Raw genomic sequence first — 25,473 nt, forward strand, 5'->3', positions numbered from 1 at the left:
TTAATGAAGAGTTATGCATACTGTACATTTGAACAATCACCACTATCATCTCTCTCTCTTCTTCTCCCTCTATCCCTCTCTCCAACACGGTCTCAGCAGATGTGTGTCTAACATGAGTCTGGTCCTGCTGGAGGTTTCTGCCTGTTAAAGGAAGTTTGTCCTTGCTGCTGTAACTTGCTAAATGCTGCAAAGTGCTCTGCTCATGGTGGATTAAGATGAGATCAGACTGAGTCCTGTCTGTAAGATGGGACTGGATCTTATCCTGTCTGGGTACGGTCTAGACCTGCTTTGTTTGTAAAAGCCACTTGAGATACCGTTTGTTGTGATTTGGCGCTGTACAAATAGTAGCACAGAGTACATGGCTCATTGTTGAGTGGTTCAGAAATCTTTACTTGCTGTATGAAGCATTCCCGAACCTCGCAGCTACCTTTGAAAACTTTGAAAATATAACATTTTGGTAAAAAAAATCTGCATTCTCACATTATAAAATCTCCTCTTGCATGACTACCCCAAGACTTTAATGCATTGATCTGTGTGTGTGTGTGTGTGTTAATGCAGCTATCACCTGGACAGATACTTCAGGTGCATAATTATGACCCTGTCGGCTTTCCATACAAATCCCCCTCCATCACACGCCGTCTCTCTGCTCTCAGAGTAATCCTGACATATTTGACTTTCAATAAAACTAAACACAGTGTGTGTGTGCTAAGCAGCCGTACACTCCGAGTGGGCGAGAGTAAACGTATTTTTCCACGGTTGTCTCTATCGAGAAGCACAGAGCCAGAGTCTGGGTTCAGCTGCTGTCACATCCATTCTCCTATTATTCCTCCTCTTTCCCACCTCTTTTCATGACAGTTAATTGAGAAAATATATACAATTCACAGCCCGGAGGCACGAGCCATACAGGTGGGGCCCTGAAATATGGCAGCGGATTGACTAATTAAAAAAGAAAATCCCATTTACCCATCGACTTTTCATATCCCGAGACCGATTTGATACGCTTGATTCAATACCAAATTCTAAAATCTCACCTGAGGCAGCAAATATTGCCACGTCTGAGTGTGGAAGTCTAAATCCATCTGTTAGTGTGAGGAGCTGAGCCGGCTGCTGTCTGCCTGAGCAGGCTGCACAGCAGAGTTAGGCAGATGTTAAAACTAAATGAAGTTGTCCTATCTCATTTCCTCCTGCTCCTCAACTCCTGTGCACCATCACAGTGTCCCAGTCACTGCCCCCCCCCCCCATGGTTATGTCCAATTCCTTTTCTCTCTCCACCAAGTATAAACCCTGCAGTGCACCGCTGACTTTTATACGACAGGACTATTTCCACACTGTAAAAACTCAAAATCTTACCAAGTGAAATTGTCTCATTTTTAGTCAAAATGTTTTCTCCCACTTGATTTCAGATAAATTTACTTAACAAGTAACATTTGAGCAATATAGAGGGACTTGTTTTAAGACATCTTAAATATCTTGTTCAGTCAAACGATCTTGAAATGATCTTGTTTTGAGTTTTAATTTAGAAGAAACAAGGTTTATTTTACATTTCAGACATTTTTCAAGCTGAGATCTTATTTGTAGAAGACGGATAATCTTTATTTAAGACAAACACTTTACTTGATTTAAGTAAATGCAATTTATTGGAGAATCTATCAGAAAACAGCTCCATTGATAAAAGAAAGAAAAGTTGTTGTTTTTAAGGGTGGGTTTCAGTTTTCAGGCACTGTTTCTTCTAAATCAGATCAAAACATACATCCTCAAACTACATGCACACAATGAAACACCTACTTTAGAGCATAGCTGGCTTATCCTAAAAAACAACATGACTTAATATTAGTATATCCAGCTCACTATGAGAAGACATTATATCTCAAAATGCTCAAATTAAACTTTGTCATCTTATTTCAAGTACAAGATGGTCTGAAACCTAGAGAAGTGCTGCTATAATACAACTCAAATTAAGGTGAATATATCTCAAATGAAGAAGTTGAGATGAAATGTGTTACTTCAAAAATCTGTTTTTCAGTGAAAAAATATTAATTGTTATCGTTCCTTTCTTATTCTGAGACACTAAGCTTTAAAATACTGGTACAATATTGATTAAAATAAGTTTTCCCTGCCAAATTTCAGATCACAGTTTTCTAAATATTACATCTTATTTTAAGAAATCTTACCAAGCAAATTTTCACTTCTTCTATTGGCAGATTTTTTTTGCATATTTCAAGGAAAAAATAACTTTTATCACGTTTTTTTTCTTGTTTTTGGAGAAAACCACCGTCAGCAGTGCCAGAGCATTCATCATTCATCATTACGCACAGGTCTCACTGCAGTGTTTCATGTTTACAGGACACACACTTTTATTTCACATTACAGAGAGCTCACGTCCTTCAGAGATCTCCTCTCTGATAATATCTGACAGAAGTTTGATCCGTGAATATAAGTTTGAATGTGCTGGTTTCATCATGGACAGCTTGGCCTGCGCTCTGACTGATTATGATGATATGTAAGATAATAACTGAGAACAGGTCATGGCTTTACTCCACACTTTTCTCATTAACACAGTAAACACGAGCAGGTGATGAAGATGTGATCAGTGTGTGAGGCAGCCGGGGCCGTGTCTCTGCGCTCTGTGTGCATCGTACAGCAGTCTTTATTAAAAGAATAACTACACTCAGTGACTCTGCACAGCGTTAGAAACATTGAAAACATGACTGTCACTTTGCTCCGCGGCTGATTTACATCTTCTGATGTTACTTTGGTTTTACCTCCAGATGAACACGTTAGGATACGGCCCGTGTGTTTCCTCTACACTTTGGAGAAATGTGACGGTGAGACAAAGCTGATTAAATATTTGATGAACTTTAAGACAAGCTTTTATCTTTAATGACAACTTATTGGAAATGACTCACCACAGACACATATTCAAATAGAAGATGTACATTTTAGTGATGATGGTGACACGGGCCTGTTAATGTTGTTATTCAATGAAACGAAAAGTGTTGTGTGTAAGCAACCTTTATAAATGAGAGCCCAGATACGCAAGACTTCTATTTATTTATTTTTTTAAAGTTATGTTTTTGGGACTTTTGCCTTTATTAGATAGGACAGCTGTTGAGAGAACAGTTGGCCTAAATGACAACAGCTGTTGTCGAACCGGCAGCCTCTGCGACGAGGACTGTAGCCTCTTTATGTGGGGCGCTTAGACCGCTAGTCCACCAGCGCCCCACAGAGACTTCTATTTTTGCAGGATGCATATGAAGCCTTAAAAGTTCCTCTACATTACCTTCACTGTCATGAATCTTCTCGATAGTTTGAGTATACTCCACAGAGCTTCTCCTCACCCTGCCTCCTGACCGCTGTGTCTCTGATGCAATGCTGAGTAAAATCAATGCTGAGTGGCTTCTTTCCCCGGAGGCCGTTTCCTTGCATCATCATGTTTCTACAGAAGCACAGAATGGACAAACTTGTAACATTCATGTTTTGGTATTTAGTGAGCGGACCTGCAAAAAGCACTGGTTGGAAGATGATGAAGAAGAAGAGGGTGAATGTTGACAAATGGAGGATCATACTTATCATGCATCACGGGAACTTCTTGTCCTCAAAGACCACCATCGCTTCTCCAATGGGAGGGGTGAGCAAGGGAGCGTTTCACTCCAGGAGCCCCCCATCCATCCATTACGCACTGTACCTTTAAGCCTCCAAGCATCTCAATCAAGCGGCAACCACCAACCCTGAGAATTGAAGCCAATGCGGAAGTGTTAAAAACTGCAGTTCATCAATGATCCGCTTGAGGCTGGCTCCAGATGTACCAGAAAACCACATACACACCAATTCAGAAAAGACAATCTTTACAGCAGAAATAAACATGTTTATAGCCTGGTACAAAAGACCAGTGTAGTCTGGATAGCTCATTTCTTGATCGGCACACACTGTGAGGGGGTGAATTTTTTTCATAACCCGGCAATTTCGAAGATATTTAGAATATTGTTATTATTATTGTTAAGTTTTCCATTATGAGAGGCACAGCTGACTTGACTGACAGGCGGGAACACTGCAGCTGTTGACTAGGAGGCTCAAAGCCCGACTCTTTAAGTCACACTCACTCAACAGCAGTTATGTTGAGTTCAACATTTCCAATATGGCTGCCGCTGCCAATCGGCTTTAAAATATACTACGTCCATTATTTACACAGTGCATGATCTGGATCTCGTGCACCACAGGTGTTACTTTCTTTTCGTCCATGAAGGTTGCACCAAACATAACGTGCCGGCTCCTCTCTGAGAGTGATCACAGAAACACTCCGAGTCTTTACGATTAAATAAGCGTGACATTTTAAAGCGCGGTTAATAGAGAGAATGGTTAATCACTGCATCCCTAGCGGCGCCATTACTACCTGCTGCTGCTTTTCAGTCATGACTCAGGGACGATTCTGAGAGATGTTTTCAGACAGAGTTTGATGAGGTCCTTGTTTGCCTCTAAACTCTCCTGTAACATTACAGTTTCATCCTAACTTGAAATCCAAGTATCAAGCTTTCTCTCCGTGGCTCATCACGGTGATAGTTGAATCACACACAATAAGACCTCAACACATAACTGTGCTATTGTGTCTAATGTTCCCTATCAGTCTACTTAAAACGAATTAAGAAAAATCACTGCTGTTCGTTTTGTCCTCCGTAATCAGAGGAGTGACCTACAGGAAGAACAAAGAGAGGCCGGGGACCTCATCTGCTCTGTCCTACTTCAGTTTCCTGCCTGTCATTATCCATCCACCTCTTCTTTAACCTCCTGTCACCTCCTACCTTCTCCACTCCTCTGCCACACCACTCTACTCAGAGACATAATCACATCTATTCAGTGATGAAGATGAAACTGCCCCTTCCTCCACCTCCTCCTCTAACTCCCATTTGAGACTGAGGGAACAAATTACGTCCCCTTACAATCCCAAAAAAAGAGTGAGATAAAGAGACGAAGAAGAAGAAGAAGGCAGGAGGACCATGGCTCAGTGAAATTAGCAAAGTAAATGGTATGAGTGTTTGTCTTTGTGTGTGTTTGCAGAGCTAATTAGTGCATTATGCTGTGGGTAAAATGCTCAGGCCAGCCATGCAGAGGAAATGGACAAGTAATGGAGTGTTACCTACGCCAAAGTACACCCAAAGGGCTCATTTAACACACACAGACGCACACACGCAAACATTGTAGTGGATGCATCCAATAAACAGAGAAAGAAAAAGTCACAGAGGGTAATTGCAAGTGTTTTACTTAAATGATCACTGGTGTGTGTAATTAATCCAAAAGCAGAAGTTGTAGAGGAAGTTAAAATCGTGTGGATCAGCCTGAGGGCGGTTCAAGTTCAGAGAGGTTTCTGCGACCGTGAAGGCTTCAATGAAGAGACAACACAAACAGCGTTCACACCGATACAAATCAATAATGGGTCGTTATTTGTGCACGTTTCTAAAAAGAAAACTTCCATCCATCCATCCATCTTCCTCCGCTTATCCGGGTCTGGGTCGCGAGGGCAGCAGTCTCAGCGGGGAAGCCCAGACACTCCTCTCCCCGGTCAATTCCACCAGCTCTTCTGGGAGGATACTGAGGCGTTCCCAGGCCAGCTGAGAGATATAATCTCGCCAGTTTGTCCTGGGTCTTCCCCGTGGCCTGCTCCCAGACAGACATGCCCGAAACACCTCCCCAGGGAGACGCCCGGGAGGCATCCTGACCAGATGCCCGAACCACCTCATCTGGCCCCTCTCGATGGGGAGGAGCAGCGGCTCTACTTTGAGCCTCTCCCGTATGTCTGAGCTCTTGACTCTATCTCTAAGGCTGAGCCCAGACACCCTGCGGAGAAAGCTCATTTAGGACACCTGCATTTGTGATCTTGTTCTTTCGGTCACTACCCACAGCTCGTGACCACAGGTGAGGGAAAGAAAACTTGTTCAAAATAAAATCCGACACCTTAAAAAAAGCTCTCTGACTTATTTATTTTTTCGAAGCAACATCACTTCCAGATAATTTAAGAGTTTAAAAACAGGACGGTCGGACAGACCAATGAAGACTGAGATTTATTTTCTAAAGACACCTCAGAGTTAAAACAGTTTTGAGACTAAGGAGAATTTTGGTTTAAGGAATACCGTTTCAGTATTTGCAATCTGAGAATATGCAGATACGTAACCGCACAAAAGTCTGCGGTTTGAGTTTTAACAAAATGTGGATGTGTGTCTGTAAATGTTAAAACTCTGCTTGTTTGGAGTCTTTCTGGTTACACTCATCAGCTGCTGTGCTGTGGCTTCATATGTTTCTGAGCATGCAGGTCCGGTCCATCTCCAATCCGTCACAGCACCAGATCTGATAGGTTTCTATTCTAGTCAACTTCCACTGGATCCACTGAAGACTTCTAGTTTTGCCGGATGCCGGAGCACAACGCATCAATCTCAACAGAGCAGATGGAGCGGGACAGGAAGTCAGGCACCAAAACAAAATGAAAACATCTGGTTCATTTTCAGAATAAAACACTCTGTGTTATCACCAGATCGTATTTCACTTAACTACAACAACAAACCGTCATGATGAGCGGAGCCAGGCCTGGAGTCAACAGGTCAGAGGTTTTCAGAGGACCAGAAAGACAACATGGATGAGGAGAGGAGGAGGAGGATTCTTGATTCAGGGATTACACCGGGAAAACCTCGGTCACATGACTCCAGCTCTCCAACGGTCCTGCAGTGGATCGAAGACGGATCGGATACGGATCTGGTGGGAGTCCCAGGTAAGAAACACTACATTGTACAAATTGATATTACGGACAACAGAAGAGCTAACAAATCATCTGATACAGACTTAAATTCTAAGTGTTATCCTTTCAGTTTGTGCTTTTCATTTTTAGTTGAAGTAGAGGGTGCTCTTCTGTGTTGTTATATCTGAGCAGCGCAGATCTCTATACCTGATTCAATCTAATGATTGAATAGATGTTTCCTTATTTGAATGAAAACAGGTTTGACCTCTTAAATGTGCAAGAGGAAGAGCTGAAGGATTTTTCATTGTAAGAATGTTTGTGTAAAATAAAACAGAACAAAGTGAGGATAAACCATCATTACTACCCAAAGAGCCTCTCTGGCAGCATGGCTAATGAATGGATTGTAGAAGAGGAGGGAAGGAAGGGATGAAACTTAAAAGTGATGGTCTTATTTTTCAGGTTATTTACCTAATGTCCAAAATTCACTCCTGTAATGATTTATCGACGTTTAAATGCTTCTTCCTGCACCTTTTATAAAATACGACAAAGGAGAGAGAATGTCGGGGAACAAAAGGTGACAAAAATACGAGGAAATCTGAAGATTAATGTTGAGGACAAGGACGGGAACACAAAGGGGGGAAAGCAGGGAGCAGCTCAGAGGATAAATGGAAAGTGGATGAGAAGAAAAATGTGATAACTGATGTGAAAATGAGAGTGATAAAGGGGAGGGATATCGTCACAATCACACACAATATGTTTACTCAGGCTGGTTCAATTACATGGGATTACTACAGAGTCTGCCAAGGCTGGAGCTCCATTCTACCTCCTCACTACATCTTACAACTCAAGGAGACACAAGCCATTAACAACAAGGACACAAACATACAGAACAGACATTCTTACCTGAGGAGCCTCACCTGAGGTCAGGGGGGATGACAAAGGCTGAGACCTTTTCTTGCAACAAAGATTCTCAGTCATGGCCCACTTGGTCTCTGAGGAGGCCCAAAGATGGCGGCCACCATCTTGGAAATGCGAACTCTAACGAACCTTTGGCTTGTTTTATTTTGCTTGCTCTGAACCCGCATCCAGTGGAAACTCGAGGAACTGCAGCTTTTTGCACATCTGCTGTCTTCATTTTTAAGCACCAAATTATGACGAGATTTTATTTTCCTTGGTTCCTTTATTTCTTTAATGTATTTATTCAGGTGCCTTGGTCCACGGTGTCCTGTAACCTCTTGAGTCCTTTGATCCCTCCACCTCCTTCCACGAAGGCTAGGATCCATCCATGGATAGAAAAGGGTAAAAACCCCTGAACAATCCCGCCAGGCTCAAGAACCACCTTGACCTTAACCTCGACCATGGCTTTAGCTTCAGATGCCCGGCCTCCTAAACCTGCAGAGCTTCTCAGTCTTGGTTCCATTTGATGTGATTTGTTCATCCCGTCCTTTGTTATCCCAGGCGCACCTCATCATCCTTAAAAATATAAAACAGAATCAACCATGGCTGAGTCGCACGGTGGGACAGTGAAGGGAAAATCTAATGACATTCAGCCTGTGGGCGGCCATCTTTATGCACCTTATCCCGTCCAACCTGTGTTTGAAAATGAATGAACAGCGTGCTGCGGCGGAGGTCAAACATAAAACAGAATAAGAAATAAGGAATGCTCCTCCACCTGTGGCTCTGCACGCTCGTTCAGCATACATATTCAAAAGCATGATGGGAAAGTCAACGTGGGGCTCAGCGTGAGTCAGAACACACACCGCTGACACTGTAATACTTATTTTACTGTGTGTGTGTGTGTGTGTGTGTGTGTGTGTGTGTGTGTGTGTGTGTGTGTGTGTGTGTGTGTGTGTGTGTGTGTGTGTGTATCGAAGCTTTACTGATCTGTTTCATGGAGTTTGTTGTCACTTGATCTCACAAGAAGCTTGAAGTATATTTACTGTTCACTGACGCCAGCAGGCCGACCTCACATGACACCACATGAGGAGCTGAGGACACTTCCTGTTAAATGCAACTTTAAGCCTTTGTATGATTAAAAGTCTAATTACATATGACTTCCCCCACATGCAAGAGGGAACTAGCTGTAGAGACAAAGCAGGTTGTTTCTGTGTGTCAGGAATCTTCTCTCAGTAATCTCAGAAGATGTTCAACACATGCACAACTTTTTTTTTCTCCTGCCGAGGTGCAGATAATCATTGCAGATTTGCTTTTTAAGCTTCATTCTAATTCAATTTTCTTCTTCAAACAATGCACACACAGTCTGCTGAGATGTTGGCTGTGTGAGTTTAAGCAGCTCATCAAGTTTCCTGCTTACAGAAAACACAGGGAGGCAGAAGAGCCTGTGACTTTAAATCTGTATCCAGAGGAGGATGTTACACTTATACGTTAAAACAAATCAAATCTAACAGGGCTGTCAGTGTGACCTCTGGTGTGTGTTTGTTATGTTACAGTAAGTAACCTGGGCTTTTATAACACTTCTAGTTTGCAAAATAATGTCTGTATTTCTCTAAGGCATGGAGTCTGTGACTTGTGCCCGGTCTTCTTTCAATAAAGAGCTTTTCAGAGGTAAAGAGGTAAATATCTTCCCTGCCGGAGAGATCGTTTTACTGTGATTGTTGTGCTTTTACCAGCGGCTGCTCTGTTCAATTTTGATGCAGTGATGTGAGAGACGATGAGAAGTCTGAACCCAAGGACAACCATATAAAAACTGGATGTGTTTACATGCAGAAATCTGTACAATAAAAACAAGATATAATACGTTTACATAATCAGGTCTGAAATACAGTTGAGGAATCCCTCTCGGTCTGAGTGCAGAAGCAACCATCTGAACATCACCATGTCAGCTATAGATGCAACACTGTGCTGCCGTGCAAATGACATCATTAGACTCAAAGCAGATTTGATATCAGTTTAAGGTTTAAGGTGTTTGCATTAAACCGTTTGAATTGAACGGGAACGGAATAATTCTCATTACTTTTAAAGTGACAAACATTCATCCTGATCAAAGCAGGTAAAAAAGTCAAAAAAGTAACACAGCACGGAGCAGGACCGCCAGACAGCTGGAGTCATGTCTCCTCCTCCTCTCCTCATCCATGTTGTCTTTCTGGTCCTCTGAAAACCTCTGACCTGTTGACTCCAGGCCTGGCTCCGCTCATCATGACGGTTTGTTGTTGTAGTTAACTGAAATACGATCTGGTGATAACACAGAGTGTTTTATTCTGAAAATTAACCGGATGTTTTCATTTTGTTTTGGTGCCTGACTTCCTGTCCCGCTCCATCTGCTCTGTTGAGAATGATGCGTTGTGCTCCGGCATCCGGCAAAAATAGAAGTCTTGTGCATCTGATCCGGAGGGCTCCGACTTGCCGGATCAGAGACGGAGCGGATCCAGTGGAAGTTAACACATTGACTAGAATAGAAACCTATCAGATCTGGTGCCGTGACGGGCCGATGGTGGACCGGTAGCAGCTGCTATCAGAAACAAATTTCTAAAATATGGTGGCCTTTCTTTGACCTTAAAAAAACCCTGCAGTTGAAGGACGCACCTCAATAAAGCTGGTTACAGAGTTTTTTCTTTTTCCATCAACTATTTCTTTATTTTGATCCTTTGAGGTTTTGAATCCCTTCTACAGCACAACACCTATATTCAAAGAACATGTTCTGTTCTCGTTGTAGATTATCACGTGGTGTTTTTTTTTTCTAATTGTATTTCTCTGTTTGTTTTTGGTATTATAATAATAATTATTATTCATTTATTCATTCTATTATTATTTTTTAATATATATAATTATTATTATTATTTTTTACCTTTTCCACTGATATATTAAAGCTGGGGTTGGTAGTCTCAGAAAACTAGCATGAGTTTGAATGTAGCATTTCCTCATGACTCCGTCTAACCCCTCCCCTCCTCCCTCAGAGCTCCTCCAAAATGACACCCCCCCGCTCACATACACGAGCGCCGCTGACTTGCGACCATATGATGGTGACTGATTCAAAACCGGTCCTCACCAAAACATTCTCATAGTGAAAGTTAAAAACACAAACAAACATGGCTGCTGTTAGCACTCACAACTGTCATGCTAGCATTATCCAGTTGTACTGGTGACACGATATCAGGAGAAAAGTTCTAACACATATAAAACTGTAACAACTCTACTGTTTGTTAAACCTGTTCAGTGTAGATGTTTTTAATTCCTACAGTGTTGACAGTCAGTGAAGGCATCAGGAGAGGTGTAGAGCGTGTGAGCTGGAGAGAGGAGAGACAAGAGGAGAAGTTCTTCATTCATTCAAACATTGATTGTTGCTTTGTTGGTTGGCGTGATCACGGCCGACAGTGACCGGTTAGTAAAACTCAACGTGTTCACGAATCGGCTCGTCATCCTTACAGCGTCCGGACGGACGCTACAACATCTACATTTCTGTAGGACTTACTAAATGTCATTCATTCTTCTGCTTGTCAGAGCCCCCGTGGTGAGAGCTTTTTAGACTCTGATCCGGACTACAGTCCTGAGCAAAGCACTTCATCGGGTCAGAGGGGACAGCCCTGAGGTCAAGCAAGAGGGGCAGTCAGTAGAGTCAGGGGAAGCAGCGGCAGGAGACGGGGAGTGAACGCCGGGGAAATGTACGCCCAGGAGGCGGGCGGAACGGCAGGACGGGATTTGATTGGTTTAAAATTTTGGCACCCAAAAAACGGTGATTGGTTGGTGTTTTCCAGGTTTACTCCGGCTGTAGATAGCAGCTTTTCTTCGCTCTTTTTTAAGAACACATTATGTATTGATTACCATCAGGACATAAAGATCATTTTAACCAGTATAACAAAAGTGGATCTAAATCTGACTACCAACCCCAGCTTTAACCTATTTATCCTATTGTAGTTTTCCTAGTATTTCTTTTCCTTTTTATATATCTTTTATTTTAAATGATCATTTATTATTATTGGATGCTCTTTCATTCATTCATTTATTGTTTCTTATACAAAAAACATCAATTGCTTTAATTGTTCACATCGATCTTTTGTATGTAAAGTGTAAAAATTCAAATAAACAGATCTTTAAAAGAAAAAAAAAGAAACCTGGTTAAGGTGTATGCTCACGGCTGTATCCTGTTTTCCTCTTCTTCTTGTTTTCCAGGTTTCTCCAAACAACAGGGATTTGTTGTTTACATGCACAAACACAAAAACAGAGTGCTCATGAAACACAATCAAACCAGGATACACACGTCCACGTAAACACACTCATTGAAACTGTTCAATCTCTCCGCTGTATGCTGAATCACAACAGTTTACAACAACACGACAGAGAGCGATGCACAATGAACCGAGCTGGCACAAAGAGAAACAGACATTTTACTCTCTCTTTGTGCAACTGTTGCTACAATGAGCACTAAGCCCTGGATGCATGCAATGTGAAGAAGTGTCATTTTAGCATCATGCAGTAGGAAACATGCTACAGAAGTGCTTCAGAGTTTCAGCCATCAGACCAAGGCTGTGTTTGATTGCTGTGCTGTTCTGCAGGTTGAACTCTCCTTGCTTTAATCCCACAGTGCACTCACACACTTTCCGGGTATTGGAATTCAGAGATGGTTTTAAAAAGGAAAGCCCGGGGTCTGTTTAGCCTTGGAAAAATTCAACTAGTCGTCTAATCCGGAGTCAGCGTGACCAAATTCCACTTGACACCCCGCCCTCCTCTCCTCCCTCTGATTCATTCGATAACTCTGGGGAAGCTGCGTGTCGTGTAAAATTAAAGGATGTGAAGATGCAGAGAGGGCCAGGAAATGTAAGCGTGTGGTGGAAATGTAAAGTGATGACGCATGTGTGTGTGTGTGTGTGTGTGTGTGTGTGTGTGTCCCTGTGGCGTACCTGGTGGTTCGGGTTATGACACACGGTGGAAGTGACAAAGTAGTGACAAGTTTCCTCTGATCAGAGCTGCAGACACGACAGAGCAGAGTGTTAGACTCTGAGGCGAACGATGGTCTCACACACACTCACACACACACTTAGGAGAAGCCCTATAGCTCAATGTTTCCTCTCTCCTCTACAGCATCCTCATCTGTCGTGTCCCCATCCCTTGTTTTTCTGGAGGCCTGCAGCATCTCTTCACTAATAAGCGTATCGTTTTGGAGTGCTAAATTTAACGTTGCAGCCTGAAGTTACGCAGAGAGAAATTAGTGTCACATGTTGATGTTTCATGATCCTCAAATTAAAATTAGATTTGAAAGTGTGTGCGATGATTTGGAAGTTATTTGTGGCACTCTGATCCACTAAGAAACTAAATAATAAGAACAGATGTGAAGAAAAGGTCAGAGTTTTGTAGATTTGTAAAGTTTTCATCACTTAAAAATGTGTTTAACTGTATGATAAATAAAGTAGGATAACATTTTTTCCTGTCTTCTACCAAATAAAGGTGAAATAACTTCTCAAAGATGTATACTAAGTTACAGTGAATGAAGAATATACTGCGTTTGAGGGTCTTGTTAACTCTTGGCGATGGACCAGCTTGGTGTCAATGAGCCTCAGGCATGTGATCGGGAGGACATTTTCAGACCGCAGAGATCGGCACAGCAGCGTCTCTTAGTGGAGTGAAATCCTGCTTATTATTTATCCCAGCCAGGTGTCGTTTAAAAAAGACACAACGGTTTCATAATTACTCCCACCTGTGTTTTTAAAATTTGGCAGACCTCACTCAACATCCTCCAGAAAACTTAAAGTCATAAAGTCCTCTTCATTATAAAGTTGTCTTCAATCCCTCCATTCAGACACTCACCAAAAAACAGCAGGTCCAACCCGTACTCCTTCTTATATTACTTTTCTTGTCTCCTAACCTCTCAAAGCACTTTACACTTCATAAAACACGCTGCCATGAAAGGATCCTGCTTATCACTTTCTTATCTGATGCACATTCACTCTCACACACAAACACACACACTGATGGCTATCTTTGCTGAGGGCTGGAGAAGTGTATGAAACAGCCGATAGTGACAGTAGTGGGCGTCTGCTCCAGCTCCTGAGATGAGAACGCCAACGTGAGGGTCAGAGTTTAAGGTTGAGGTGAGAAGTTCAACATCCCATAAAGGTTACAGTGGGACGTAAATTCTAACCCTGCTTTGAAGACTTAAAAAGTCAAATTCATGTCAGCTAATTTAGTGTGAATTACTTGTATCTGGTTGGTCAGAACTCCATAAGAACAGTGACTCACTCTCAGCAGATACACCAGGGTTCGACTAATCACACACATCACACGAAATCAGTCTGTGTGAGGGCGGCCGAACATTTCCCCACTGCCTGTTGACACTGTGGTAAAAACTTTACAATAGAATGGAAAGGAAGAGAAGAGATCGAAGCAGAATGGAACAGAACAGGATTGGAAGAGAATAGAACAGATGAAAGCAGAATGGAACATAATAGATCCAAGCAGAACAGACAGAATCGAATAGAATGGGACAGAATAGATCAAAGCAGAACAGAAAGAATAGAATGGGACAGAATAGATCAAAGCAGAACAGAAAGAATAGAATGGGACAGAATAGATCAAAGAAGATCAGAACGAAGAAAATGTAATTGAGTAGAATGATCAAAGCAGAACAGAACAGAACAGAATAGAATGGATTGGAACAGAGTAGATCAAAGGGGAATAAAACAGAGCAGAATGGATTGAAACAGAGTAAATCAAAGGAGAATAGAACAGAGCAGAATGGATTGGAACAGAGTAGATCAAAGCAGAACAGAATAGAATGGATTGGAACAGAATAGATCAAAGGAGAATAGAACAGATCAGAATGGATTGGAACAGAGTAGATCAAAGCAGAATAGAACAGAACGGATTGGAACAGAGTAGATCAAAGCAGAATAGAACAGAATAGAATGGATTGGAACAGAGTAGATCAAAGCAGAATAGAACAGAGCATAATGGATTGGAACAGAGTAGATCAAAGCAGAATAGAACAGAGCAGAATGGATTGGAACAGAGTAGATCAAAGCAGCATAGAACAGAGCAGAATGGATTGGAACAGAGTAGATTAAAGCAGAATAGAACAGAGCAGAATGGATTGGAACAGAGTAGCTCAAACAGAATAGAACAGAATATAATGGATTGGAACAGAGTAGATCAAAGCAGAATAGAACAGAGCAGAATGGATTGGAACAGAGTAGATCAAAGCAGAATAGAACAGATCAGAATGGATTGGAACAGAGTAAATCACAGCAGAATAGAACAGAGCAGAATGGATTGGAACAGAGTAGATCAAAGCAGAATAGAACAGAATATAATGGATTAAAACAGAATAGATCAAAGCAGAATAGAACAGAGCAGAATGGATTGGAAAAGAGTAGATCAAAGCAGAATAGAACAGAGCAGAATGGATTGGAACAGAATAGATCAAAGCAGAATAGAACAGAGCAGAATGGATTGGAACAGAGTAGATCAAAGCAGAATAGAACAGAGCAGAATGGATTGGAACAGAGTAGATCAAAGCAGAATAGAACAGAATAGAATAGATTAGAACAGAGTAGATCAAAGCAGAATAGAATGGATTAGAACAGAGTAGATCAAAGCAGAATGGAAAATAACAGATCAGAGCAGAATGAAACAGAATAGAGTAAAGCAGAATAAAATACAATAGAAGGGAACTTAATGCCTCTGGCTGATTAAAGCCCAGTAACAACGGTGATAAATTCTTAACAAAGGGCAACCTGATCCCACACGTCACATCAAATCAATCCACAGTAAGGAGTTCAATACCTTCCACCTGTGCCTGTTGACACTGTGGTAAAATCGTGAGTGTGGTCTCAGGCTGGTCTTGAGAGTATGAAAATAAAGACAGTTAGTGGGCACAGATGTGAAAGCAGCCTGAGGAGCTACTGGACCCCGACCATCTCTGAGACAGAAAATTCAGCAACATCCTGTCCAAAGTTTTGAGGCTCCTTAAGCCTTTAAAGAGCTTTAATAAAATAGAGTGAAGATGAAAAATGAAACTATATGAGGAGTCATTTCTAAATATTGGACTCTATGTTGTTGAAATGGGTAGTTTTGTTTTGTGATGTATTTATGGACTTCATTAGTTTCTCACTGATCATTGCACACATTTGTCAATTCCTCTCCGGTAGTTAAGGCGGAGTAATTTCTCCTTTTTGGAGAATTCAATAAACTCAGAGAACAAGAACGAGAAAACCAAGTACTGAACCCATTTCTTTTTACACACAAACACACACACCTCTCAGAGCTGGGGTCCTTCCCTCAGTGATAAATGTCAGCCTCCCTCCTCCTGAACAGATATCGATGGTTATTTGGGCTTATTTCTCCAATCTGTTGTTCACCTCAGAGCGGAGATGGAATCCATTTCTGCCTGGTTGGCAGCGAGGGGGACTGTAGGACAAGGTAATTTGGCCGCCTGGCACCCTCTACTATCTCCCTGTCTGAGCTGCTGAGCTATCACAGCTTCTATTTCCAAAGTTTACCTCGAACAAACAACTGTGGCAGACACAAAACCCCTCAGCTCTCTGCTGGGAGACGCACAAACCGGCCTTCAGCTGAAATGAAACAGAGGAGTTGTTTTAGTTTGATCTGCTTTCACAAAACAATCTCCTGGAGAAGTTAAAGAAAGAACCACCAATACAAACTTTCTTTTCTCAGTCATTTCAGTTTACATCTCGTAGAGTACACATACATTGTTTTCAGATTTCAACAGGAAATCAAACTCTGAACATTTCATCTCTTCCTGCAGAACTGTTTTCACCCCCTGAAATTTCAACATCAGAAATCCATGAAGACCGTTTGATGAAATGTAGTGTCAATGCTTTGTAAAGGAGTGCAGTGTCCAAAAGAGGAACCCGTTCACGGAAATGAAGGATCCAATCAGGGCACAAGTAAACATCAATCTCATTCAGACAGAGGGATATCAAAAGAAGTCCAGATCCTAGCACCGGCTGTCCTTCCAAACGGACCTGAACTCCAAAGATGTGATTAAGACTGTCAGGATGAATCTATCAAACTCAAAGAAACTATTCATCTTCAAACTTTAGAGACTACAAATATATATTTTCAACTCTTTACATCAGTTTTAATAATAAACCTAGGCACTGACACTGATCTTTAAATAAAATGCACCCGTATTTCTAGGTTTTAAGACACTATGGGCCACAGAATTAGAAGAAACAGTCATTCCTCAAGTGAGCCTGTGCAGCTTCTGCTAGAAAGAGTGAAATATTCTTTCTCTTTAAATGACGAGTTGAATTAGTCGCTGCTTTTTGTGTGTTTTCAAACTACTTAATCGTATTGATTTACACTGATTCTTCCTGTTGAAGAAGTGTGATGTGTGTCCCAGTGGGAAACATTTGCACAGGGCTGGACCGATCTGTTATAGCAGCTGACGTTCTTATGAACATTAGCTGACGTATGATTAAGTACAGCTGAGGGAATCGTAACCCTGGGGCAGCCCTGGTGTAAATGCCATGTTTAAGTATTCATTATTATCTTACAAACGCCTCTTGAGGTCAAAGTTCAGCAAAAACTACACAGGTTCACTTTAAATGCTACAAATACTTTTAAAGGGATGAAATATTGAAGTTCATTAAGGCACTTTGTCGAGCACTTTGGTCAGTTTGGAGTAATACAGTCTTAAAAGTTACAGAATATCTAAAACACATTAAAAAGATTATTATGGGTGATTGCTGGAGTTACTGGTGCTGTAAACATGTTTCAAGAAGGCAGATCAACAGAGGGAGGAGGACAGTACATTAGGAAGAGGAACAGGAGTGTCTTCCTGAGACATCACATGAAATAATCGCTGGAATCAAACTTCTATAGTACCTATAACTATCAAACCGTTTCCTGTTAGAAGCTGCTGAAATAGAAAAGCAGATTTCCTGCTCCGAGGTGTAACGCAGTCCAACTTTCTGTCTGAGGTGGAATGAGTCCAAACTTCAGCTCTTTGGCTCGCTGAGGCACTTTTTGATCTGAATGCATATGGAATGATCATTTAAAGGAACATAAGCTGCAGAAATTACACAGAGGACTGTGAGAGAGGAACAACAGGAGTCAAAGGCAGAACTTCAAAACTGGGCCTGTAAGCGAGTGAGGAGTGTCCACAATGGGGTGCAAATTGTTAAAATGAAAAACAAACATTTAAATTATATTAGGTGATTTTAACTGGCCTGCTCGGTATATTAGCATTCATCTGAGAGGGTTAACTCTACTTTGGTGCACTCAGTCACGATCTGATTGTTTTACGCTTACAAAGGATTGACCTAAATGTAAACAATTTGATTCAGGAACCAGAAGAGAAAACAAGAAGAAGAAGAAGAAAGGATAAAAGTGTCAAGTTTTTAAATCTTTGTAGAGTTCATTAAAATATCAGGTCTTCATTTTAAATATCTAAAAACAGGCAGTTTCTCTAAACACTATTTTGTTTCAGGCAGTGCAGACGGTATCATTCAGTCAGCAAGGAGGTCTAACTTTAGATCAGATTTAAAAGACTGTTTCTGCTCCTCAGTCTGGTCTTGAGTGGAGATACTAAAACCCGCTGAGATTGCACCGTAAATAATAATCGACACACTTCAGAGGAATCTGAGCGGCTGAGGAGGAAGTGGCTAAACCCGAAGAGCTTCTATGAGAAGGGACAGTTCAAAGGTCGGTGGTGATGACCGGCGTGACGCCGTGGATGAGCAGTGTGGGGCCCAGGTCCTGAGTCAGCAGCTCCAGCTGGTGTAAGTAAGTGTTGTAGCGGCGGGTGTCAGCTGGGGGGCGGGGCAAGTAGAGGAAGCGCACAGCGGGGGCGGGCTTAGCTGAGTCTCTTATCAGCTTGTTGACGGCCGACAGATAATCGTCTGACAGGCGAGTGGCGTTGCTGGGGAAGCTGTTTACGTACTCCTCCTCGTTCTCCTCTTCCTTAACTGATCCCAGCTTGTTCTGTTCTTTGTTTCCATCAGGAGATTGGGGTTTCTTACCCCACTCGCCTTGTCGCTGCCAGTGTAGCGCCACCTGGTGGTCCCAGGGCACGGGGTACACCTGGGCTTTGATTCTCAGATCTTTTAAAAGCTGACCCAGCTTCGCCTCAGAGCCTCTAACGCTTCGTCCTTCTTCCACGCACAGGAAGAGACGTAGGCGAGCTTTGCGCCAGGCTCTCACCATGTTGAGGATGCACGCGAGCTGCAGCAGGAACAGCGAGCACGTGTCGACGTAGCTGCAGCTGTCAGGACGCAGGAGGTTGACCGGCCAGACGTCAACGTACACTCTCTTCTGAGAGGGGGAGGGTGGAGACAGGGCCTGGGCTCGGTCAAAGTTGTTGAAGTACCGGGCAAGCACCACGTTCTTCAGCATCTTCATGGCGTCAGCAATGATGGACACGTACTCCTGGGATCCGAGAGCCTTTCCATCCCCAAAGTCACCATAGTCCTGCCTGTCCCTGGACCCCCGCAGGGAGGTGAAGTGGAAAAGAGGGGGCTCCTGCTCATGGTCATGTATGCTGTCCAAAGAGTTTGGGCAATTATTACTAGTAATCGTTGGATCGATCAGCTTGTCTTTAGGCAGACAGTCATCATAGAAACCCAGGACGAGGGTGTTAGGACGCATCCCACCTGAGGAGAGAATAAGATCAATCATTTCTCAAGTCTCAAACAAATGAGGGTTAAAGTTCAATCATCAAATCAAATTAAACAAGAGAGCTATATAATCTGAGACAGAGGAGAACTGGAGGAGCTAAAGACAGGAGACAGAAAATAAGAGAGCAGTGAGAGGCGGATCTTCAGTCTGGAGCACCACGAGAGAGGAAAACATGCCTGAATTTGTGTTATGAGTTAAAGGAAAATCTAAATCATCCAACAAAAAATACATAGATCTACTGAAAGAACAACGCCTCCCTGAGAACAAGCAGAAATTTATAAACTCTATATTCTCTTAAAACTGAAGCATGCTTCAGAGTCAAAGTGGCCGTTGAAACCAAATTACTGTGGAGTTGAAATGGAAGCTATAATGAATCTTCTGCAAACAACTGAAGAGTCATTTTTAATATAAACACAGAGCTGAAGCGACAATCGAAACAAAGTCACTGAAATAAGGAGGACGTCTGTCGAATGAAAATGAGGATCTAAAAAAAATCAAATGAAGTTAAGCTTCTAGTTTTAGTGCAAACACTTAAAGAAATCTTTGAAACCTGAGGTAAAACATGCACCTAACTCCTGGTTGTTATACTTTAAATAACTTGTTAGACTGAGACCACTATGCGTAGGTTTTAAGAGTGACTCTGACCCTGGGTAGTAAAAGGTAAACTTCCAAAAAGTTTGTTGTCTTTGTGCAAACAGGAAGTTATGCAAACATAACAGTTCAACAAAAAGGTAACATCTAACAGAGGCTGAATTAAAAATGTAGTTCAGAAAAAAAAGTGGAATCACAGCACACATCAGCCCGAGGCTATCATCAGATCTAATCCCAGATTTCCATGTAGGCTGTCAACTCATCTTATTTATCAACAGAGACAAGTTATGATCATGATGATGATGATACTGACCCAGCCCAGAGATGAAGAGGAGATGTTGGACTCCATGACGCACCGAGTCGGCCAACGTCAGGTTGACAAAAGCTTTGATGTTGAGATGGTCCACCAGAGACAACCAGGAGTCGTACTGGGACTGCAGAGGGTCTGAAGGTAAAGTGTCTGTGAGAGGGGGAGATGACAGAGAGGAATGAGCTGACAGCTTAATAGCAGCATGTTGGTATTCAGAGGGAGAAGGCCAAGCACAATACATGTCCAAGTCAGAGGAGGGAGTTAAAGAGTCAGCGTGACAGAGCTGGAATTAAAGGGACAGCATGAGAGAGACGATCCTGAGATGAGGGGGCAGTGAGAGGGGAAGATGAAGGACGAGAGACAGACAGAATGTGTGACAGAGAGAAAAACACAGGCGGGAAGGTGATCCATCATCCCAAAACACAGCAATCTATAGCTTCATAGACACCTCTGAGGTACTTTGAGTTGTGTCAGGACCTTTTAGGTCTCCTAACACTGATCCTCCTCTGCGTACATATTAAAGATATTTGATATGTTTACCAGCCATCACTTTGCAATGTGTGCTTATGCAATGTTCAGATTGCTGTGCCTGCAATGTTTAATTGGGAATAAACTCCATCACCACCTTTTTTAAGGTGTTTGGTATTAAAGGAAAACTTGCACAGCTCAAAAACTGTTCAGCAAAAACAAAGTCTGTCTGCTCCATCAGCTGTTTGTGAACTCCTCTGTTAAAGCTTTAAGTTTGGCATCTCGTCTGTTGCAATCTTGGGTTTTTAGACCTAACCTGGGACTTCCACATGATCCGTGTCCTGGCCGGCTCCGTGCTCTGTCATCTGTCAAAACCCACCAGCTGAGTTTTCAGGACGCAGCACGGAGCAGGACCGCCAGACAGCTGGAGTCACATGACCGAGGCCTTGTTGTTGTTGTCTTTCTGGTCCTCTGAAAAACTCTGACCTGTTGACTCCAGGCCTGGCTCCGCTCATCATGACGGTTTGTTGTTGTAGTTAAGTGAAATATGATCTAGTGATCACACAGAGTGTTTTATTCTGAAAATGTTTTCATTTTGTTTTGGTGCCTGACTTCCTGTCCCGCTCCATCTGCTCTGTTGAGATTGATACGTCGTGCTCCGGCATCTCCTGCGTCTACTCATTGGGAGAACTATCCTGATCTTACAAATGTGGTGAGAAACAGACTTATCTCTTACCTCAGTTTCATACAATCAAACTTTATCCTGCACCCTGCGAGGCTCCCTCTGCTGGACATTAGGAAGAATGCAGGTTGAAAAGCACCTCTGCAAAGTCTTCACTCTTAGAACTAGATTCTAAATCTTTTTCATAATGTCTATAGTCTGATAGTGAGAGCATATTAACAACCCATAACTGCATGCAGTGTCTGAGTAACCCCATTACGAGTGGCTTGAGGCAGATCATTGAAAGAGCAGTTGCTTCACCTGCGGCTCACACAGCGTGGGGTTTTCGTGAGTCACATGCTGAGTAGAATCTGAGCTTTTGTTTTGTTTTGAAAAGTGAAAGTCACTCGGTTGGTCAGGGCCTGACTTTAAGAAATGCTCTGCACATTAAACAGACACAGAGAACTTTCTGTCTATCCTGGGGGTTTAAATGCAAATGTGTTTGTTGCTTGTGTTTGAGAGTTTAATCCTCCGGTGCGTTGGGAGGCTTGTTTATCTTTAACAACAGAGATTAAACAAACACTTCAGCATGGTTAGAAAGGGAAGATTACGTGTAAACAACTAAAGTGTGACACAGGAGTCTGATAAGAGTGAGTTGACTCTATGTTTCCACGCAGGCACGCAAAGGCCAAATTCCACCAGATCTGTCTCCGGTCCGTCACGGTACCAGATCTGATAGGTTTCTATTCTAGTCAATGTTTTAACTTCCACTGGATCCACTCTGTTGCATTCCGTGTCTCTGATCTGGCAGGTCGGCGCCCTACGGATCAGATACACAAGACTTCTAGTTTTGCCGGATGCCGGAGCACAATGCATCAATCTCAACAGAGCAGATGGAGCGGGACAGGAAGTCAGGCACAAAACAAAATGAAAACATCCGGTTAATTTTCAGAATAAAACACTGTGTCAATCGTAGATTGTTTTTAACTTAACTACAACAACAAAATGTCATTTAGAATGGAGGCAGGCCTGGAGTCAACAGGTCAGAGGTTTTCAGAGGACCAGAAAGACAACATGATGAGGAGAGGAAGAGAAGAATCCTTGATCCAGTGATTGCCGTGGGAAAACCTCGGTCACATGACTCCAGCTGTCTGGCGGTCCTGCTCCAGACCGGACTGCAGCAGATTGGAGACGGACCGGACATAGATCTGGTGGAAGTCCCGTGTTACACTTGAAATAACTCAAAAGTTAAACAGTGTGTTTTAAAGTGTGTATCTGTGCATGTATCAAACACTGTGTGATTCTGGAGATAACTGTGTATATTTTCATACTACAATTGATACCACAGAATAAAGGACATTGCAGTGTGAGTTTCCTTCCCATTATATAGCCCTTATAAATATAACTGGCATTCAGCCTGAAAGCAAACATCTGCGGGAATAAATTGATAATCTTCAAAAACATTAGAGCAGCAATAGAGACCTCAAAAACACACTCCTCTTAAAAATGATTATCAGAATAAATGACTCTTTCATGTTTTCGCAGACCGAGTGCCTCGTCAGTACTCAAAATGAGAGAGGGGCTCTTCACTGGCTAATGAACTTGTCATTTTTCGGTGCTGTGAAGCACTCAGAGGATTTGGATTCTGAAGACTCCATTCATGGCCAGTCCCAGTCTCTAATCAAGACATAAACCCCCCAACAAAATCCTCATAAGACAAAGAAAACAATCAATGACCCTGCTCCTTTAAAATCTTAGAGTGTGTTCTTCTGTCGAAACAGAAAGGAGACGCCTCCGGAGCATTGTGTGAGTGATTACTTCCATCGAAATAAAGCAGCAGCGGGGATCATGGAGAGAAGTCCAGCATGCTAAAAAGATCCATTCAACGCCTCCCTGTGAAACAAGGACGCGTTCTGCTAATCTGTATACTTACATATTTCTTCAGAGTAATTTAAAGTCAGCTCTAAATGGAGACACTTATGTAAAGTGGCAGTATGACTGCGTCTCCTGGAGGAGAATCGTCAAACTATATCTTATTAAAATTCAGCAACAATGTTGAAGTTGAGAGTCAAAACAACAGGCTTTTAGTTTTGTCATTGCAGAATCTAAATATCATAATAATGTTAAATTATGCGACAAAACTATATCCCAGCACCGTCACTGATTCGTTTTGCTCATAATTAATAGTTGCCCTGTCACACTGTGCAGCGTCGGATGAGAAATGGTGCAGAAGAAAACGCTCAAGCACTCCTGATGAACAAACTTTGTCATGCAAGAGATGTCTGGAATCAAAACTGTGAAGTTTCTTTATCGTTTAGAAAACAACAAACTTATGTTGATGCTTCAAAGTAAGAGTCTGAATCATCATGAGTGTCAGGTCTCAGGTAAATAAGGCCGTCATCAACAAATAGAGAGACACTAGGTGTTTTTCGACCGCAGGAACTTTACCCCGGAACTACGTGCATTTCAACCAGTGGAACCAGGGTCTAAATTCAGTTCAGGGGTAGATAATCTCCCCCCTGCAATGCTGAACGTGTCTAATTGGTAGATTAACCGCAGTGTTTTTATTTCGCCCGTGGTCCACAATAACATCACACACATCTGTGATTCACTTGATTTCTCTTTCTTTCATTAGTTTTTATTTGTTCTATCTTTTTTGTATGTGTGTGTACTTTTCAAAAGAAGAAGCTGTGATTCTCTTGATTTAGCAGCTTGTAACAGTAGTCTTCTCTCAGCTCACCGTGAATGCATCTCTCCCAATGTTCCGGTTTTAAAAGTGACCATGTAAACTGGAGACCTTCAGCTGAACGTGTCAGTGTTTGTGGAGTTTACACAGCTGTTGAAACACAGAGGGAGTTCCTGGGAATGCAAACTAGTTTAGTTTTTATTAAGATTTCAGGCTAACTGTTGTGTTGCTCATAATGATACCTGCCTGTCCGTCTGCTTCTATGGTGTAATTTGTGATGAATGGCCTTCGTCTTTGTTTTACTGCCCTCTACTGGTCTGGTGGTGTAGTACATTTACTTTTTTTTCTCCATACATCACTGGCCTGATTTGCACAATCTACCCAGGACTTCAGCCCTCGGTCGAAACACAGACAACAATGGGGGCACAGGAACCTTTTAGTTCTAGGTAAAGCTGTTCTGCGGGCTAAAAGACCCCGGAACTCTTGGTCGAAATGCACCTATCTGTATTTCTCGATCTATGGTCTTACTGAGATCTCCTAGCTGGACGTGTCCCAGCACATAGAGGCCGCTCTTCTTGATGTCGTTGATGAAGGTGATGAGGCCCACGCTGCTGCGAGGGTTGGAAACCATCAGCAGGACCTGAGGCCGCCAGAACTTCACATGGTCCTTCCTCACGTCCAGCATCAGCAGGTACTTACGCACCTATAAGAGAGCAGAGATGGTAATCAGAGGTCTTGACCCCAAAACCTTGAGCGCATTGAGACGCCACGTGTGTGTGCAAATGTTTTAGCGTGTTACGCTGAATTAAACACATTTACCAGCCTTCAGATTTAATGTGACATTACTCATGCTTTCAAAATCACAGCAGAATTCTAATCAAGTAATTAGAAAGAGGCTGTATATAAAGACGAGCTCTTTCATACGTTTAATGTCTGCTATATGTTTTGCTTTCTGTCTACGTGACGGAGACGTGTGCAGAAAGGGGAAGTAACTTTTATGGATCATTGGTGCATTCAGATTTCACTCGGGGTTCTTGTAACAGCCTAAACAAACCCAATAATGACTTCCACATCTATACTGTGTTTCATTTCTTATGCATAAAGAAAATACATTTGTTGAATTAATCACTTTAGTTAGAAATATAATGAGGGTTGGTTAATGAACTAATCTGAAAGTCAAATGAGATGCAGATGGAAGTATGTAATTTAACCAACACAGGCTCAGGTTGATTTTATGATTTAGTTCTGAAGTAAAGATTATCAGAAGCTTTATTATAAAGGGAACATTAAAATGTTACTAAACATACTTAAAGCAGGTCCTCAGCTGCTTCACAAAATAACTTATTGAAGAGTTTTCATATCAGAAATTTCACAAATTGCAACAGTTATCTAATACAACAGAAGGTCCCTTTTTGGAGTCGTTCTGGAGCTTTTAACATTTAAAG

General features: G+C 42.1%; 1 protein-coding gene and 1 long non-coding RNA gene across 2 annotated transcripts in view; both read right to left on the reverse strand.

The window, feature by feature from the left end:
* Nucleotides 1-6,633: 6,633 nt before the first annotated feature.
* On the reverse strand, nt 6,634-12,920 carry LOC117825216. The gene is made up of 3 exons (XR_004633804.1): nt 11,791-12,920; nt 7,625-8,194; nt 6,634-6,738 (listed from the first exon to the last, which is right to left on the reverse strand). It is a non-coding gene; the product is annotated as an uncharacterized LOC117825216 (long non-coding RNA).
* Nucleotides 12,921-16,332: 3,412 nt separating this feature from the next.
* Nucleotides 16,333-25,473, reverse strand: part of zgc:153039 (uncharacterized protein LOC767698 homolog) — an 82,045-nt gene continuing 72,904 nt past the window's right edge. The window contains exons 11-13 of the mRNA XM_034700926.1: nt 24,557-24,731; nt 20,217-20,363; nt 16,333-19,287 (exon numbers count right to left, since the gene is read on the reverse strand). Of these exons, the coding sequence (XP_034556817.1) occupies nt 18,335-19,287; nt 20,217-20,363; nt 24,557-24,731 (1,275 nt within the window). The 3' untranslated portion in view covers nt 16,333-18,334. The remainder of the gene's footprint in view (nt 19,288-20,216; nt 20,364-24,556; nt 24,732-25,473) is intronic.

Source organism: Notolabrus celidotus, chromosome 14 (assembly GCF_009762535.1).
Source record: "Notolabrus celidotus isolate fNotCel1 chromosome 14, fNotCel1.pri, whole genome shotgun sequence".
NCBI lineage: Eukaryota > Metazoa > Chordata > Actinopteri > Labriformes > Labridae > Notolabrus > Notolabrus celidotus.